The 19198-nt window shown below is 48.8% G+C and overlaps 1 protein-coding gene across 1 annotated transcript in view; it reads left to right on the top strand.

Moving 5' to 3' along the window:
- Window positions 1–19198, top strand: part of SAMD11 (sterile alpha motif domain containing 11) — a 226145-nt gene that overhangs the window by 73368 nt on the left and 133579 nt on the right. Inside the window, 1 exon segment of the mRNA XM_060259593.1 lies at window positions 14946–14996. Coding sequence (XP_060115576.1) covers window positions 14946–14996 — 51 coding nt within the window.

Below are 19198 nucleotides of genomic sequence, written 5' to 3' on the forward strand. Positions count from 1 at the left end.
GGATAACAGAAAAATGACCAAATAACAAAATCCGCACCTATCAAAACCACAATTTAATCAATAACATGGTTCTACCATAGCTTTATTGTCCATGCTGTTTAAGGAATGGTATAGCCATGAATTCTTGTTCCTTTCATGTCCTCTGTGACATCATTTAATAGTCATGAGTGTTCAGACTACTTACGAGGAGGGAAGTAGGGCCGAATAGTCAGCAATAGAATGTTGACGAGTGCAAATCCTGTAAGGAAGGTGAAGGGCCCTTTTTGGTGATGGAAAGTCTCTCAAATAGCGCAGGCTGCTAGAGGTCTGGAATCCGTCTCTCTCTTTTTGACCTTGCCTTTTCTCCAAAGAGGTCGGGGAAACATTTGTTGCTCTTCCCCACCCTGTTTTATCCTCACAATGGCCTTGTAAGGTAGGTTTGGCTCACCATTAGTTAGCAGCAAGGCAGAGCGAAGGTTTGAGCCAGAGTCTCATCGGGCCTTGTTGTGTGCCCTCTTTTCTACATCATGCTGGCTCGTGTTTCTTATATAGTTCTTGCACCTGCAGGCAACGGGCACTTTTGTCATGTCCGCCCCCCACAGCCCCAGCTTGTCTCATTACAGCTATTTTTGGCTGTCATCATCCCATGCTCACTAATGCTCAGAGCTGCTCAGATCCTGAGACCAGCCCAATAAAAACTGTGGAGCAGAGAGCGAAAGCGTGTAATTGCTTTTCTTGTGTTTTTATGTCTGTGTTGCTTATGAGCAGATGAGCCATTTTCTTGCTCCTTTGGTGGGTGACAACAGCAGAGATCTCGGGAGTGGGGGGAGGGCAGGGACGGCCCACCCCCCCCTCCAACCAACCAAAACACATCTATAACTTGATCCGTCAGAGCTTGTGGCCATCAGCCATGGCAGCTGTTTGTTGATTGAAGGTGGAAGACTGGGAAATGCGGGCGCTCCTTCACCACCTGTGCAAAGGCATGCTAAGGAACTGTGCAGAGAGTCCCCAGGGTGCTCATTCATTTCAGCGCCCTTGCAGTGCTGGAAGGAGGGAGAACATCCAAATGTTTAATTGAGACGTTTAAAACTCTGAATTATTGTAACAGCATGGACTAATTAACTGGAATGTGTAGCCTCTTCCCCCTCGCTGTTAGCTATTAGTAGGTAGAAACTGCCATCAAGTCACAGCTGACTTAGGGCAACCCCATAGGGCAGAGGTGTCAAACGTGTGGCCCATGGGCCACATCAGGCCCCTAGAGGGTTCCTATCAGGCCCGTGAACAACTCACTGTTGTTTGCTTCCTCCCTCTCTCTCTCTCTCTCGCTTCCTTCTGCATCAAAGCTTGCTTTTGCTAGGCTTGCTCAATCGCACAGGAGCTACAGAGCAAAGCCTCTATGTTCTCCACTGGCTGACCAGCACATGAAACAACTTATGTATAAAAACTCTCAATGCCCAGCCATTTCATGTTCTCCTCTGGGCCTTTAATTGTGTTTTTCTGTGTCCTTTATAAAGTTTCTGTTTGCGCTACCTACCTGTCATTACATTTTATGGCACCCAATAAGGTCTCATTTATGTCAGATCCGGCCCTCATAACAAAAGAGTTTGACACCACTGCCATATGGTCTTCAAGGCAAGGGATGTTCAGAGGTGGCTTGCCATTGCCTGCCTCTGCGTAGGACTTCCTTGGCGGTCTCCCATCCAAGTCCTAAGTGGGGCCAACCCTCTTTAGCTTCTGAGATCTGATGAGAATCGGCTAGCCTGGGCCACCCAGCTAAGGGCAGAGGAGGCTTGCTATTCCCTGCCTCTGGGTAGGGACGCTGGACTTCCTTGGCGGTCTCCCATCCAAGAACTAACCAGGGCCAAACCTGCTTAGCTTCTGAGATCTGACGAGATTCAGCCATACTGGGCTATCCTAGTTAGCGTTACAAAAAAGTAGCCTAGGCCTATGCATGTTTGCTTAGAAGAAAGACTCACTGACTTGGGCAGGGGCATGTCTTACTCTTAAGCAGGAGAAGAAAAGGCCCAGCAGGAACTAATTTGCATGTTAGGCCACACCCTCTGGTGTCACCATTGTTTCACACATGGTGTTGTTTTTTTTAGGAAAAGCCCAGCAGGAACTAATTTGCATATTAGGCCACACCATCGGTGTCGCCATTGTTTCACACAGGGTTTTTTGGTAGGAAAAGCCCAGCAGAAGCTCATTTGCATATTAGGCCACACACCCTGATGCCAAGCCAGCCGGAACTATATTCCTGGATCTTTCTGCTTTAAAAAAAAAAAAAAAGCCTTGCTCCTATGTAAGAGTGTCCGAGGTTGCAGACTTGGCCTGTTTCCTTGGAAGGGCTCAAGGCTATAACAATCCCTTGTGGCTAATTGGTATCTAAAAAGCTGATGCTTCCGTCTAGAAATTCCAAATATTTAGGGCCAACCCAGACATGGGGAGAGGAGATCCACAGACAAAATGGAGGAGAGGGGAAGAATGCTGTAAGTCATTCTGCATCCCCCTTAGTCAGAAAGGTGGGGTGTAAATGAAGTCGATTTTTGTTTAAAGTGTGCATGTGTCTTTAGCGGAAATGAAGAATGCAGGTGAGGGGAGGTAACGCCCCCTCCCCCTGCCTTACTCCACTGCTTCCTGTTGCATTCAGCCTTTCTCTCCTCACCCCTCTCCAACTTCTGAGCAGTCAGAAAAATATTGAAAGGAATGTAGTGCAGCGTGGGAATTGGAGGAAGCTCCTCTCACCTGCAGGATCCTTTATCACTTTTTTAAAAAACCTCCACACAGCCATTTTAGACAAGAATGAGTGAATCCATGCGAGTTCCCTGAGGACATCTAGCTTGGCCTCTAGCCATGTGCTTGCATCTAAAAATTAAGTATGGGTTCCCAAAAGCATGTTACCTCCTGCCTTTAACATCCAAAGAGTTTCTGTCTAGTCTGGGAAGGTTGTTGTTGTTCAGTCTCACAGTCGAGTCCGACTCTTTGCGACCCCCTGGACAAAGTCACGCCAGGCCCTCCTGTCTTCCACCATCCTCCGAAGTCTGCTCAAATTCGTGTTTGTTACATCAGTGACACTGTCCAGCCATCTCATCTTTTGCCGTCCTCTTCTTCTTTTGCCTTCTGTTTTTCCCAGCATCAGGATCTTCTCCAGGGAGTGCTCCCTTCTCATTTGGTGACCAAAGTATTTGAGCTTCAGCTTCAGCATCTGACCTTTCAGGGAACAGTCTTGGTTGATTTCCCTTAGGACTGACTGATTTGATCTTCTTGCAGTCCAAGGGACTCTCTTCTCCAGCACTGTATCTCAAAAGCATCTATTCTTCTGTGCTCGGACTTCCTTATGGTCCAGCTCTCACAGCCATACATTACTACTGGGAATACCATTGGTTTGACTATATGGACTTTTGTTGGCAGGGTGATGTCTCTACTTTTTATTATACTGCCCAGGTTCACCATAGCTGTCCTCCCAAGGAGCAAACGTCTTTTAATTTCATGGCTACAGTCACCATCTGCAGTGATCTTGGATTTCAGAAATGTGAAGTCTGTCACTACTTCCATGTCTTCCCCTTCTATTTGCCAAGGTGTGATGGGGCCAGATGCCATGATCTTATTTTTTTTGATGTTGAGTTTCAAGCCTACTTTTGTGCTCTCCTCTTTCACCCTCAACAAGAGGTTCTTTAGGTCCTCCTCACTTTCTGCCATTAGAGGACCTTCCCTCAAATGGTGCGGCACAGAATATGGTGCCTTGAACACACCCAGTACAGATCCCAGGGCAAGGGAAGCGCTTCTAGATTTTGTTAATTCCAGCGCAATAGAAGAAGAAGAAGAAGACATTGGTTTTATATTCTGCCCTCCATTCAAGAGTCTCAGAGCGGCTCACAATCTCCTTTACCTTCCTCCCCCGCAACAGACACCCTGTGAGGTGGGTGGGGCAGAGAGGACTCTCACAGCAGCTGCCCTTTCAAGGACAACCTCTGCCAGAGCTGTGGCTGACCCAAGGCCATTTCAGCAGGTGCAAGTGGAGGAGTGGGGAATCAAACCTGGTTTTCCCAGATAAGAATCTATGCAGTTAACCACTACACCAAACTGGCTCTCAATAGAAAGTGAAAAGTCACCAGGGTAACTCATCTATTAGGGCCAGAACATGCTTTTGGGTTGTGCCCTTTGTAGCCTGAAGGTGGTAAAAAAAATGTGCATGCTTGTTAAGTGTATGAATTGGTATAGCCCAGTGTTAGGAACTAAAAGATATCAACTCATATCTCAGCTCTGCCGTGATTTCATGGAGTGGGTTTCCTCAAGCCACTGTCTCTGCTTTGCTGGCCCCATTTCCTGCCTCCCAGTCTGGAGTATTAAGAACAACAGAAGAGCCCTGCTGGGTCAGACCAGTGGTCCATCCAGTCCAGCATCCATTTTTACACCAAGCAGTTCCTCTGAAGGGCAGAGAGGCTGAGGCCTTACCCTGATGTGGCTTCCCGGCTCTGGGGTTCAGTTCCCCTCAGTCACCATGGCTAGTAGCCAGTATCTGGGAGAACTGGGTTTGATTCCCCACTCTTCCACTTGCAACTGCTGGAATGGCCTTGGGTCAGCCATAGCTCTGGCAGAGTTGTCCTTGAAAGGGCAGCTGCAGTAAGAGCTCTCTCAGCCACACCTGCCTCACAGGGTGTCTGTTGTTGGGGTGGGGGGAAGCTAAAGGAGATTGTGACCACTCTGAGTATAGGATGGGAAATAAATCCAATGTCATCACCATCTTCTTCTTCTTCTTCTCCGTTCAGCGAGGAATCCACATGATCAACGCGTGGCCCACATCAATGTAGCCAATAAAAAGGGGCTGTACTCCTCAACCACATGACAAAAATCCTTTAACTGGGCTGATGGGAAAACACTTTTGATATGCAAGAGGCTTAAATGGGTAAATGCATATTTATTCAGCTTGGATGCACCTGTGTGGATGCACCTGCAGCTCTTTGGGGCAGGGGGAATGTGCTTTTTTTGTTGGGGACTGTGCACAGAGAAACAGAGAACTTTCTCAGCCTGCAGCAGGCAGAGGAGGCTGGGGCGCAGAAAGAGGCAAAGGACTCCCATGCCAGAGAGCCATGGAAAGATTGATGGATGAGGTTAAGGGAGGGTCAGAGATATCTTTTAGAATTCCCCTCATTTTGCCACCTGTTTTGACTGATGTTCCTAGCGTCTCTGTGGTTTAGCAGGAAAAACCCAGAGAGGAACAGGAATGTGTCTTGTGCCCTCCTCTGTCTCCCCCCACCCCCAAACCCCCATTTCCCTTTCGCCTCCAGCAAACCAGGTCATCGTGCCATTCTTAGCAGGGCTCCATCTTCTAATAGCAAAATTGCCGGCCTCTGCTGAAGGCTTTAATGGTTCACCGCTGTCAGACTGTCAGACGCATCCCTGGGCCCTTAAGTGGAAAGCTATTTCTGACGTCTCTTGACGGCCGCCTGCTCTTTGACTCCCTAATTGATTGGAGTTCAAACCCATGACAACCCCCCCTCCCCCAAGATTACATGTTTCTGGCACCTATGAGATGCAGCCAGGCGCAAAGGGAGAACCACCCCAGGCCCACGACTCCGGGTTCCGAAACAAACGTTCCCAAACAAGCAGTCTCTATTGCAATGCCCGTCTCGCCAGAGCAAGTGGTTCTGAGAGCGGCATAAATTATGCAAATCAGGCAAGCTTGCATATATTTGCATACGTTTCACACAGCGTACGTTTGTTTCTGTCAGCCACAAGAGGTACGGCAGAAAAGTTTGATCATGTTCAGTCGCCAGTCTGAAGTCGAGGAGGCTGGCGGCTGACACTGAGGTGGCTAGATGGCCATCGGACAGCAATGCTGATCCTGTGAACTTGACGGGAAGTACTTTTGAATTTCCTGCATTGTGCGGGGGGGTGGACTAGATGACCCTGGGGGATCCCTTCCAATGTGATTCTGCAATTCCCTTATGGAGTTAGTCTTCCATTGGCAAAGGGACCAGTTTGGCTCAGGGGAGGCATGAAGCTCTGAGGTGCTATCTTGGGATCAATCAAAGGTCTTTGTGGTCTTTCAGGGAGGAGTGGGGAACCATGGAGGAGAGACAGTCCCTGGCTTGTATTTCCCTGGGAAACAGAGTAGGAGTCAAGTTGCACCTTTAAGACCAACAAAGTTTTATTCAGAAGGTAACCTTTCATGTGTGCATGAAAGCTTACATTCTGAAATTAGGGGGAGGTATTTGTGAGTTTCCTGCATTGGGCAGGGGGTTGGACAAGATGACCCTGGAGGTCCCTTCCAGCTCTATGTTTCTATGAATAAAACTTTGTTGGTCTTAATGGTGCAACTTGACTCCCACTTTGTTCTACTGCTTCAGACCAACACGGCTGCCCACTTGGATCTATTTCTTGGGAAAGTTGCTTCTTAGCATGCTCTTTTGTTTGCATTCCAGATTAGACTACCTGTGTTAGGAACAGTTTTTGTAAGGTTAGTTAATAGCACCCAGATTGCTGGAGGTGGCCTGTGGCGCAGTGGTAGAGCCTCTTGCTTGGCATGCAGAAGGTCCCAGGTTCAATTCCCGGCATCTCCTGCTAAAAGGACTTAGTAGGAGGTGATGGGAAAGACCTCAGCCTGAGATCCTGGAGTGCTGCTGCCAGTCTGAGTAGACAACACTGGCCTTGATGGACTAAGTATCTGATTCAGTAGAAGGCAGCTTCAGTATAATTTGGGGCAGGACTGTGACTCAGGGGTAGAGCATCTGCTTGTACTGCAGAAGGTCCCAGGTTCAATCCCCAGCATGTCTAGGTAAAAGGGGCCAAGTAGGAAGTGATGTAAAAGACCTCAGCCTGAGACTCTGGAGAACTACTGCCAGTCTGAGTAGACAGTATTGGCCTTGTTGATTGGGGAGGGGCTGTTGCACTGTGGCAGAGCATTAGCTTGGCATGCGGAAGGTCCCAGGTTCAATCCCCAGCACCTCCAGTTAAAAAGGACCAGGCAGTAGTTGATGGGAAAAACCTCCACCTGAGACCCTGGAGTGCTGCTGCCAGTCTGAGTAGACAAGGCTGACCTTGATGTACCAGTGTTCTGCTTCAGTATCCAGCAGCTTCATGTATCAGAATGGAAAACATTTGTGTGCCTGCAATGGAAAGAATGCAAGTGGTCAGATGCAGGGAGAGCAATGAGTAGGGGAAGGGCCCTGACTTCATTTGGACCCTGAACTTTCTAGATGGGCTTTGGAGAAGAAAGCAAGTCTGCCTCCGCAGTTTTCCCGGGAAGCACGTTCAGAGTCGAAGGTGCTCCCCTAGGGTTGTCAGGTGCAACTCAGGAAATATGTGGGGGCTTTGGGGGTGGAGCATGGAGACTTTGGAGGTGGAGCCAGGAGCAAAGGTGTGACATGCACAACTGAACTCTGAAGGTGGAGTACTGGCCATCACATTTAAAGGGACCACGCTCCTTTAAAAGGCCTTCTCTCCATTTGGAATAATGAAGGATAGGCTCACCTTCTTTTGGGGCTCATAGAATTGAACCCCCCAGTCCAACCTTTTTGAAACTTGAGGGGTGTTTTGAAGAGAGGCACCAGATGCTATGTGGAAAATTTGGTGCCTCTACCTAAAAAAACACAGCGCCCTTCCCTGAGCCCCAGATTCCCTTGGATCAATTTTCCATTATACGCTATGGGAATCAGTCTCCATAGGGAATAATGGAGCGCCCAGCATACATTTTCCTCTCCCCCCTTCCGTGCTTTCTGATTACCCTGAAGCGGGGGGAGGGCTTTCAAACTGGGGGATCCCCTGCCCCCACCTGGGGATTGGCAACCCTATGCTCCCCCCACACACACACTGCCTGCTCTGTTCTGCGTGACTCCTCCCAAGAACTTCATCCTCCAGCACAGCTGCCCGCTTCTGCCGCCACTTCATAATAATGACTGTCACCCTAATAAATAAAATACATTTAAGATCCGTCTGGGAAACGAGCCCTGGATTTGATCCAGAGTGCCAGGAAGCGGCAGCCGGTCTAATGAGGACTTAGATTTGATAGTGAGAGGAAATGGCTACTTTACTGTGCTGCGGAACTGGGGTGGGGGGAGGAAGAGAGAAATCCCCTCCTAAATGGGAGCGGAGAAGAGGGGTGTGTGTGTTGCCCACGAACCAGAAAAGGCCTCATGGTTCAACTCATGGACTAAAGCTGGAGAGTGATGCTGATTCTAAGAGAGTTGAAAGCAGAGGTGGAATTCTAGCAGGAGCTCCTTTGCATATTAGGCCACGCACCCCTGATGTAGCCAATCCTCCGAGAGCTTACAAAAAAAGAGCCTTTGTAAGCTCCTGGAGGATTGGCTACATCAGGGGGTGTGTGGCCTAATATGCAAAGGAGCTCCTGCTAGAATTCCGCCCCTGGTTGAAAGTGATTTTGGAGCCCTGACCTGGATAGCCCAGGCAAGCCTGATCTTGTCAGATCTCGGAAGCTTAGCAGGGCCCACCCTAACAAGTGCTTGGATGGGAGACAACTCCAAGGAATACCAGGGCCGGGAGGCAGAGGTAGGCTGTATCTAGCCACTTCTCTGAATGATCTCTGTGTCCCAGTAGGGGTCACCAGAAATCACCATGACTTCCAGGTGTGCACACAGGTATGTGCTTGTGTGAGTTTGTGGGTGCACCTGGAAGTCGTTTTGACCCCTGGTGACTGATCCCTACTGGGGGCCTGGAGGATATTCAGGGAGGTGGCTGAATAAAACCTGCCCCTGCCCTCCCGGCTGCTGGTATTCCAAAGAGGTCTCCCATCCAAGTACTTGCCAGGATCAGCCCTGCTTAATTTCCAATATGGGGTTCGCCTGGGCTGTTCAGGTCAGGGCTTGACAATATTGCCCTTGATGGACCAAAAGGTCCGATCCAGTAGAAGGCTGCTTGCTTCATGTTTGGATGAGGGGCTGTGGCTCAGGGACAGAGCACATGCTTTTCATTCAGAAGGTCCCCGGTTCAATCCCTGGCATCTCCAGTTGAAAGGATCAGCTAGTAGGTGATGGGAAATTCCTCTGCCTGAGACCCTGGAAGAGCGGCTGCTGGTCTGAGTAGACACTCTTGACCTCAACAGATCAATGGGCTGATTCAGTTGAAGGCAGCCTCATGCGTTCATGTGTCCAGCTTGGGAGAAAGTTGCAGCAGCTTTGATTACATCCCACAACCCATAAGCCGAGTGCTTCTAGATCCATGGGGTTTCTAAATTCTGTCCTGTCTTTTTTAACACGTAGGAACATCAGTGGTGGTCCATCTTTCTGCATAAGCTCGGAAATGAGCCGGTCTTCTTTCTGTTCCCTCCCCTTCCCACGTGGGCGCCTCTTTTCAGGAAAGCTTGCCTCTAGTCGTGGGACCCATCTGGGCATTTTTATTAAACTCTTTCTAGCTGATTGCACAGGCGAGGAAGGGTGTTTTTTTGGGGGGGGAGGCTGAAGCAGAAAGAGGAGCATCAGTGGTGGCTGTTTGCTTGTCATCCGTCCTCTCTCTCTCTCTCTTTAATTATTAGTAATTTATAAGGAGCCCCCCTTGGCCCTCTATCCCGCTCACCCAAGGACGCCGCTCCTGCCGCTTGATAGCTTGCAAATTATTAGTAATTTGATTTCAATTGAATGAATAACCCGCTAAAGCGAAATGCACATTAGACCCAGAAATCTAATTGGAGATAACACCATAGAAACTAGAGAAACGCAAGGCGAGCGCTTGCTTAAGCTACCCAGGAAAGAAAAAGGGTGGGTGTGTGGTGGGGTGGGGGTGGGGGGAGAGATAGAAGATAATTGGGATTTAATTTCATTTCTTACCTATTCATTTGTTTAAATATGGGTGTTTAATTATCCAGTTCGGCAGATAGCTGCCGTTGCCAAGGTAGGAAAATGCGCTCCCCACCCCCCGCCGTGCATGTGGAGAGCATCGTTTTCCCCTCCCAATGCGAAAAGCATTCTGGTGGAAGCCTAGGGGACTTTGAGGCTGAGCCATGGGAAACCTTATTGGGAGAAGGGTTCATTGATGCATCTTGGAAGGCCTGTGTCCCTACCAATGTGAGGTGCTTTACAGACATCAGAAGGGCCTTGCTGGATCGGACCAAAGGTCCTTGCTCAGCATCCATCACTTGACATACTCTATGAAGCCCTACAGGAAGGGGACAGAGGCCCTAGCCCCTGCCTCTTGTCGGCTTTCAGCAAACAGTTATGTCGAGTTACGTCTTTGAACATGGAGGTTCTATTGACTAATCATGGTTCATAGCTGGCTCAGGTGGGAGCCAGTTTGGTGTAGTGGCTAAGTGTGCGGACTCTTATCTGGGAGAACCCGGTTTGATTCTGCACTCCTCCACTTGCACCTGCTGGAATGGCCTTGGGTTATCCACAGCTATCACAGAAGTTGTCCTTAAAAAGGCAGCTGCTGTGAGAGCCCTCTCAGCCCCACCCACCTCGCAGGGTGTCTGTTGTGGGGGGAGAAGGTAGAGGAGATTGTAAGCCTCTCCGATTCAGAGAGAAGGGCAGGGTATAAATCTGCAGTCATCGTCATCTTCTTAGAACGGATAAAAGGAAGTACTTCTTCACCCAAAGGGTGATTGCACATGGCATTCAATGCCACAGGAGGTGGCGGTGGCTACAAGCATAGAGGGCTTCAAGAGGGGATTGGATATGGAGCAGAGGTTCATCAGTGGCTATTAGTCACAAGGTATAGATGGAATTCTCTGTCTGGGGCAGTGATGCTCTGCATTCTTGGTGCTTGGGGGTGGGCAGCAGCAGGAGGGCTTCTAGTGTCCTGGCCCCACTGATGGACCTCCTGATGGCGCCTGGCTTTTTTGGCCATTGTGTGACACAGAGTGTTGGACTGGATGGGCCATTGGCCTGATCCAACATGGCTTCTCTTATGTTTTTATAGCCACTGAGCGACCTCTCCTCTGTGAATGCATCTAATTCCTTTTTGGAGGATTTTTTTTTTAAAAACTGGACCGGCAATATGTTTGAAAGTTTAATGAACAGAGGTATACTCTGGTTGCTGTGTTGGGGAGGGGCAAAATGGCAGAGCACTGTTGTGCAGTAGGTGCAGTCTTGCTGAAGTCTTGCTCCTCTTAGTAAGCACTTCTACACAGGAATTGTGCAGTTGTGGGGAGTGCGTAATCTCCAGAGAAATGTCAGATGGAGGAATGTACCTTAACTTTGGTTTGGATGGAGGGGGGCAGGTTAGGGTGAGGTAAGGCAAGTTTGCTTGTTTAGAAATTGAGGTTGTGAATAGGGCTAATAAATAAATAAATACCTTATTGCCATGAGTCATTGGCCATGAGTGGATTTGAACCAGAGACATTCTGGGAGTTGGCCTGGGGCCATTGTCTTTGTAGGCATCCTATAGTCCCTGTAGAATTCCTGGCCCTGTTCCATTCTTCCCCTTTCGGTTCTATGATTGATCTTGACATGTACCTGTCTCTGCAAAAAGAACACCTGTTAAATGCACTTCCTTTGCTTTGCTTTCTTTCCTTCCCTTCCCTTCCCTTCCCTTCCCTTTCCTTTCCTTTCCTTTCCTTTCCTTTCCTTTCCTTTCCTTTCCTTTCCTTTCCTTTCCTTTCCTTTCCTTTCCTTTCCTTTCCTTTCCTTTCCTTTCCTTTCCTTTCCTTTCCTTTCCTTTCCTTTCCTTCCCTTCCCTTCCCTTCCCTTCCCTTCCCTTCCCTTCCCGTCCCGTCCCGTCCCGTCCCGTCCCGTCCCGTCCCTTCCCTTCCCGTCCCTTCCCGTCCCCTTGAAGCGTTCTCTTGATATCTGAGGGCCAAATGACACAAAGTTGGCAGAGTTGGCATTTTTCAGCAGGCATCGGCAAAGGTTTGGCTCAGGCTAGGATTCCGAGGGCATAGTGCTGAACCTGCATCCACCCATTTCCCAATGGACTTTTCTCTGCGCATAGTAGGAAATCAGCCTCGCTGGCAGCAGACCTGAGTTCAGATCCCTCCTCTGCCATTGAAGCATATTTGGTGACCCCAGGCCAGTTCCTCTCTCGATGACATGTCACACAGAGTTGCCGTGGGGATGCAGTGGGGCATGAGAACAAACAACTCTGGAACAATCTGGGCTTGATCCTGACTCTGGAGTTTGCAAAAGGTCAGTCTTGCAAAGGTGACCAGAGACGGTGCCACTTGCTACCTGGAGCTGGCGGCTGTGGGAAAAATCTCATCCGCTGCCTATCAGCATCTAAATTTAGACTGCCTCTCCTCTGGAATCCTGCCTCTCTAGCTAGCAGGCAGAACATGCAGAATTAATTTCAGAGGGGGAAGAGGGCTAATGATTTATTTACAGCTGGAAGGAGGCGAGTACGTGTGTGCAAGTGGAGGGGAAACAGCGAGAGACGAGGCCGTGGTTGGGCGTCCTTCATGTTTGCTGGGCCAAAGCGTCTCCTTCCTGCTGAGGCATGCTGTTTGGGTGCCATCTCCTACCTGTGAACAGGACCGTGTACAAAGGAGGAGACAGATGTTGGCCAGATCACCTGTTTTAAACGGCAGGTTGACCGGTTTGATTACCTGCTTCTGTGCGGCTTTTATAGCAGAAAGCAGTTTAGCAGAAGACCAAACACAATAAAAGCCTAGCACCAGTGTGAGATAGTAAAAGGTCCAACTAGGAATGAGAGACCTGGACACTCTGCTGTGGAAGCTTGCTAGGTGACTTTGGGCTGGCCACCCACTCTTTGAGCCTAGCCTACCTTTCAGGGTGGTTGTGAGAATAAAATGGAGCACAGAGAACCCTATATGTCTACCTGAGTTCCAAGAAGGAAGTGAAGAATATCACACAAAGATAAAATGCACAGTGATCATTCTAGCTTAAGTTCTTGAAGGGCTTTCATATAGAAGATGGTGTGGAGTTGTTTTCTGTTGCCCCAGAAGATCGGACCAGAACCAAAGGGTTGGAATTAAATCAGAAAAGCTGTTGACTAAACATTAGGAGTAATTTCCAGTCAGTTCGATCAGTTCCTCAGTAGAACGGGCTTCCTTGGGAGGTGATGGGCTCTCTTTCTTTGGAGGGTTTTAAGCAGAGGCTAGATGGCCATCGGACAGCAAGGCTGATTCTGTGAACTTAAACAGATCACAACAAGAAGAAGAAGTCTGCAGATTTATACCCTGCCCTGCTCTCTGAATCAGAGACTCAGAGCGGCTTACAATCTCCTATATCTTCTCCCCCCACAACAGACACCCTGTGAGGTGGGTGGGGCTGAGAGGGCTCTCACAGCAGCTGCCCTTTCAAGGACAACCTCTGCCAGAGCTATGGCTGGCCCAAGGCCATTCCAGCAGGTGCAAGTGGAGGAGTGGGGAATCAAACCCGGTTCTCCCAGATAAGAGTCTGCACACTTCACCACTATGGCTGACCCAAGGCCATTCCAGCAGGTGCAAGTGGAGGAGTGGGGAATCAAACTGGGTTCTTCCAGATACGAGTCCGCTCACTTAACCACTACACCAGACTGACCCACCAAGAGAGGGAGGGCAGGAAGGGTTGCACCAGTGCTTAGTTCTCATGGCCCTTTCTTACAAACCCATGGAAATGCTGTTTGCTGCTTTCGGGTCAGGCAACAATTTTTCTCCAGACCAGTTTTGCCAGGGATCCTGGAGGGTTTCTTTTTCTTTTGTCATCTTCTGGGCTTGGAGCAGGATCACTGGATGTGTGTGTAGGCGGGGAGTACTTGTGAATTTCCTGCATTGTTCAGGGGGTTGGACTAGATGGCCATGGAGGTCGGTTCCAACTCTATGATTCTAATATAAAAGGAAAAGGAAAGGTCCCTGTGCAAGCACCAGTCATTGCGACTGACGTTTTCACGGCAGACTTTTTACGGGATGGTTTGCCATTGCCTCTCCCAGTCATCTACACTGTCCCCCCAGCAAGCTGGGTCCTCATTTTACCGACCTCGGAAGGATGGAAGGCTGAGTCAACCTGGAGTCAGCTACCTGAACCAGCTTCCACTGGGATCGAACTCAGGTCGTGAGCAGAGGGCTCCGACTGCAGTACTGCAGCTTTACCACTCTGCGCCACGGGGCTCTTATGATTCTCATATAGAGTACATTAAAATCCCAGGACAGCAGTACCAAAACCCTGGCTGAATTTTCTTTTAAAAAGCCTTTGCCTGGCTTCTAATGAAGGGTGGCAGATGAGCCCATCAGCCAAGGGACTCCTACAGTGCTGGAGTGACCATGGGAAGGAACTGGTTTCTGGGGAGTACCAGTCTAGGGTGTTTTGGATACAGCCTTGTTGGGAGATTTTAAGAGAAGGGAAGGGCTAGGAAAACCTGCATCGACTGATTGCAATCAAGTGATGTGGCAGACGTTTTCTTTCTTTCTATTCTATTGGAGGAAGCGAGCTCCGACTCATACTGGAAATACACATTGTCAGGGCTTATTTTTTTTTGTAGCAGGAACTCCTTTGCATATTAGGCCACACACCCCTGATACAGCCAATCCGCCAAAGGCTTACAGTAGGACCTGTAAGAAGAGCCCTGTAAAGCTCTTGGAGGATTGGCTACATCAGGGGTGTGTGGCCTAATATGCAAAGGAGCTCCTGCTACGAAAAAGCCCTACATATTAGTCTTTAAGGTACCATTGGACTTCTGTTTGTATGATTGCAGACAATTCAGAGACTGGGACAGTAAAAGACAAACTCCCCCATTTTCTTCCTCCTGTGCAGATCTGCTGTCCTTTTATCAGCCTTAACCACATGGTTTGTTGTTACAGTTTGCTTGAAACTAGGATTGGGAGCTTGTTGGCAGGACCTGTTTTCAGGTGACCATGGTTTGTTTTAACTCCTGATCAGACATAACAGCTCACTACAGGAAGTGCTGGAAAGAGCAGGAAGCCCCCGTGCCTGTTCTCAAACTCTTGACTGTGGTTAGGAGATGAGGAAACCATCTGTTGTGCGCTGAGCCATGAGCATGCACATCTCTTCGATGTACTGGATGGTTCATAGTGTCAGGTGCCTGTGATTGAAACTTTTCTCTCTCGTTCCCTTCTTTCTCAACAGGATCCATGCACACTGGGATCTGAACATCTCTTTCCGCGAGACCTCTTGCAGGTACCATTTTTGGCCCCGCTCTTTGTATGGTAGGCCAAGATGTTTATATGATCACACATTAATGTCGGCTCATTGGATGCCTTTGGAGACATGACCCATTTCAGTGTGTCCGTTGTGTGGCTTTCATTTATCGTCTTCATTCTTTTTCTCCTTTCTTTGAACATTCACAATGGCAGAAATATTGCATTTATCTTTGGAAGCGCGGTTGAAAAGGCGATTCGTATACCAAAACGGGTAGGCTCACGAATGGGAGCCATGCACATCTGTGTAGAGTTTGGCATGGAATGAAGCAATCCCAGGTCTACTCCAGGGGTTCAATTAAACTCGCATTTACTATAACACCTTCTGTGTGTGTGTGTGTGTGTGTTTGTGTAAAGTGCTGTTGAGTTGCAGCCAACTTACAGCAACTCCATAGGGTATATGAGGCAAGAGATGTTCAGAGGCGGTTTGCAATTGCCTTCCTTTCACAAACCACCCTGGCACTCCTAGGTGGTCTCTCTTTCAAATTACTAACCAGAACCGGCCCTGCTTAGCTTCTGGGATCTGACGAGATCAGGCTAGCCTGGGCCATCCAGGTCAGGACAACTTCTACAGCAAGGGTGGCCAAATTGTGGCTTGGGAGCCACATGTGGCTCTTTCACACATATTGTGTGGCTCTCGAAGCTCCCACCACCCCATCAGCCAGCTTGGAGGAGGCATTTTCTCTTTTTAAATCACTTCTCCAAGCCAAGTCAGCAGGCAGCTTGGAAAATGCATTTAAAGTTAAAGTTGTTTTATTTCCACCTCTCCCTCCCTCCACATCCTTCCTCCCTCCACATCCATCCTCCCTTCCTTCCTTCCTTCCTTCCTTCCTTCCTTCCTTCCTTCCTTCCTTCCTTCCTTCCTTCCTTCCTTCCTTCCTTCCTTCCTTCCTTCCGACCTACCTGCCTCTGATGTTTATTCTATGTGGCTCTTACCTTAAGCAAGTTTGGCCACCCCTGCTGTAGAGAAACATAATTTTAAAAATAAAAGAAAGCAAGAGACTGCTGTAGTCTCATAAGGTCATCATGAGTGAGCATGAGACGCCACTGGATCCAGAGCTCTTTCATTGCATGGCAGCCGGCCAGCTGTCTCAGTGACGCCCAGATGTTTTGCATGACAGTGCAAGAGCAAGATTCAGGTCCAGTGGCAGCTTAGAGACCAGCAAGATTTTCAGGGTGAAAGCTTTTAAGAGTCTGCGCCCCAAACCGGCAGCCCAAAAATCTCATTGGTCTTGAATGTGGTACTGGATTCGAGTGTAGGTCTTCTATTGCAAACCAACATGGCTGCCTCCCTCAAAACTATCTTAGTGAAGGCAGTGCTTCTCTCCCTGGTTGCCATTGTGCTCAAAGTTGCAATGCCTCTGGACTGAAGTTCAGTTTAGCTGTCATGGTGATCAGCTGTTGATAGACTTACCCATCAGAGTTCAGTTGCAAAACAATTGACATAGCAAACATTGCTCCTCACGCAGCTCGACTCATTTTCAGTGGCTTTCTGGTGGTCCAATATCTGACTGGATGTTAGCTAATGCATGTATCCATGCAACGACCATTAGTTCGGATAGCTTTAAATGGGAATTGGAAAAAAATGTGTGGAGCATAGCTGTGCAACAACTGAACAAAGCAGGAGTCAAGCATCACCTTTGAGACCAATGAAGTTTTATTGAGAATGTAAGCTTTCGCGTGCTAGAAGCACACTTCTTCTGAGGCAGCATGCCAAGAATACCAAACTGCCCTCACTGTGGACTTTCTAAGAGCATTAGGCTGTATTTGGATGTTGGACTAGGTGGATATCTGATTCAACAGGGCCTTCTGATATTCTTACCAGCAGGGCACTCCAAACTTTGCAAAGATGTGCTCAGCCTGCCCATTTCATTGGTGCTCTCACTTACTGGTGCTCTCACTTACTGAACTCTCTGGTATCTCAGGTTGGAAAAAAAAAATTGCAGACCCAGAAGGTAGACTGTAACAGGTTTGCAAGCCTAGAGAGCAAGCCAGCCGAAAGAGATGTGACCGAATGGGTAGAAAGTTGTAAACCGGCTGTTAATGAGTCTGGATTTGACTATTGTGGCTTGTTATTAAGATGAGTGCGGGGGCAGGGTAAGGAGAGGACTTGCATATTGTGAAGACACAAGCTTTGCCTTTGCCCCCTGCGGTGTCTCTGAACCGTAGCTCTTAGAAGGAATGGAATTGGTTCAGGGAGAAAATAAAGGGGAGGGATGCCACCGGGAATGGGGTTAGAATGAACCTTGTGCTGAGAGCTGAGTCTGTTATTCCTCTGTGTCATTGAGAGTTGAGTCTGTTATTCATTTGCACAGCCTAATCCTGGGTCCTCTTTCTTGGTTACTCTAGAACGAGGCCAAATAGGACAGGTCTATCAGAAGCTACTAGCCGTGATGTCTAAAAGGAAACTCCATATTCAGAGTCAATCAGCGTCTGAATCCCAGAGGCAGGAGGCAACATCAAGAAAAGGCCTTGGCCTCTATGCCCTGTTGTTAGGCCTCCAAAGGAAATGGTTGGCCTCTATGTGAGACAGGATGCTGGACAACGTGGACCACTGGTCTGATCCAGCAGGGCTCTTCTGGTGTTCTTATGAAGGTCTTAGCCTCTATGCCGCACTGTTGGCTGTCCAGAGGAACCGGTTGGCTACTGTGTGAGACAGGATGCTGGATTGGATGGACCACTGGCCCGATCCAGCAGGGCTGTTCTGATGTTCTCAGCATTATGGTCACTGCACCTAAAAAATGATACAGCATTGGAAAAGCTGCAGAAAAGAGCAACTATAATGGTTAAGGGGATAGAACGCCTTCCTTTTGAAGAAAGGTTGAAGAGTTCAGGACTTTCTAGCTTGGAAAAATGACGACTGAGGGGGTGACATGATAGAGGGTTACAAAATTATGCATGAAATACAAAAGACCAAGAAAGAAGTACTTTTCTCCCTTTCTCACAATACAAGATCTCGTAGGCACTCAATGAAATTAGTGAGCCGTAGGTTTAGAACAAGTAAAAGGAAGCACTTCTTCTCCAAAGAGTAATTAATATGTGGGATTCATTGCTGCAGGAAGTGGTGGCAACTGCAGGTATAGACAGCTTCAAGAGGGGATTGGATAAACATATGGAGCAGAGGTCCATGAGTGGCTATTAGCCACAAGCTATAGATGGAACACTATGTCTGGGGCAGTGATGCTCTGTCTTCTTGGTGCTTGGGGGGGCCACAGTGGGAGGGCTTCTGGAGTTCTGGCCCTGCTAGTGGACCTCCTGATGGCACCTGGTTTTGGCCACTGTGTGACACAGAGTGTTGGACTGGATGGGCCATTGGCCTGATCTAACATGGCTTCTCTTATGTTCTTATGGACTGGATGGGCCATTGGCCTGATCTAACATGGCTTCTCTTATGTCTGGGGTAGTGATGCTCTGTATTCCTGGTGCTTCGGGGTGGGGGGGCCCAGTGGGAAGGCTTCTGGAGTTCTGGCCCTACTGGTGGACCTCCTTATGGCCCCTGAGTTTTGGCTACTGTGTGACAAAGAGTGTTGGACTGGACAGGCCATTGGCTGGATCCAGCATGGCTTCTCTTATGTTCTTACATTAACGTCAAGCTCTGGCTTTTATATGTTTTCCTGGGGTGTGGTTTGCTGAGGATGGAAACCTTCCTGACCGTTTTTCCGGAGGGCGTCTTGTGCTGTAGCTTCAGCACTCTCAAGGCCGTCCCAGCAAGCCTTTGAACAAAGGCAAAGGTGCCACACACCACCTTGGGCACCTGTGGTTTTGGATCCGCCACCCTCTAGACACAACCCAACGTGACTTTACCTGCCTTCCCCCTCTGTCTCCTTTTGATCATTCTCCCCAAGCCGGCTGAGTCGCCTGCCTGGTTTCGTTGTGCAGTCTGGTCACCTTGGAGTCACTGTCTCTGTGTTGTCCTTGATGAAAGAATGCTTAATTAGGCACAAACAGGTCCTGTGCTATCGGCGCCAAAAACCTGATGCGACGGAACTCGCTTTATTTCCAACCCCCCTCCTCCTGAAAGGGAAAGATTGCGATCTCTGGGAGGCCTCATTGGTAATCCTTTCTCTTCGGCGCTTTGAAGTTAACGCAAGAGCTGATGTTTTTGTGCGGTGTCTCGGTACGTCTCCCCCCCCCCCCCCCGCTTTGAAAGGAAGCCGCTTCTTGTGGTGACATTCCCTTTAT

The sequence above is a fragment of the Heteronotia binoei genome, chromosome 18 (assembly GCF_032191835.1).
Source record: "Heteronotia binoei isolate CCM8104 ecotype False Entrance Well chromosome 18, APGP_CSIRO_Hbin_v1, whole genome shotgun sequence".
Lineage (NCBI taxonomy): Eukaryota > Metazoa > Chordata > Lepidosauria > Squamata > Gekkonidae > Heteronotia > Heteronotia binoei.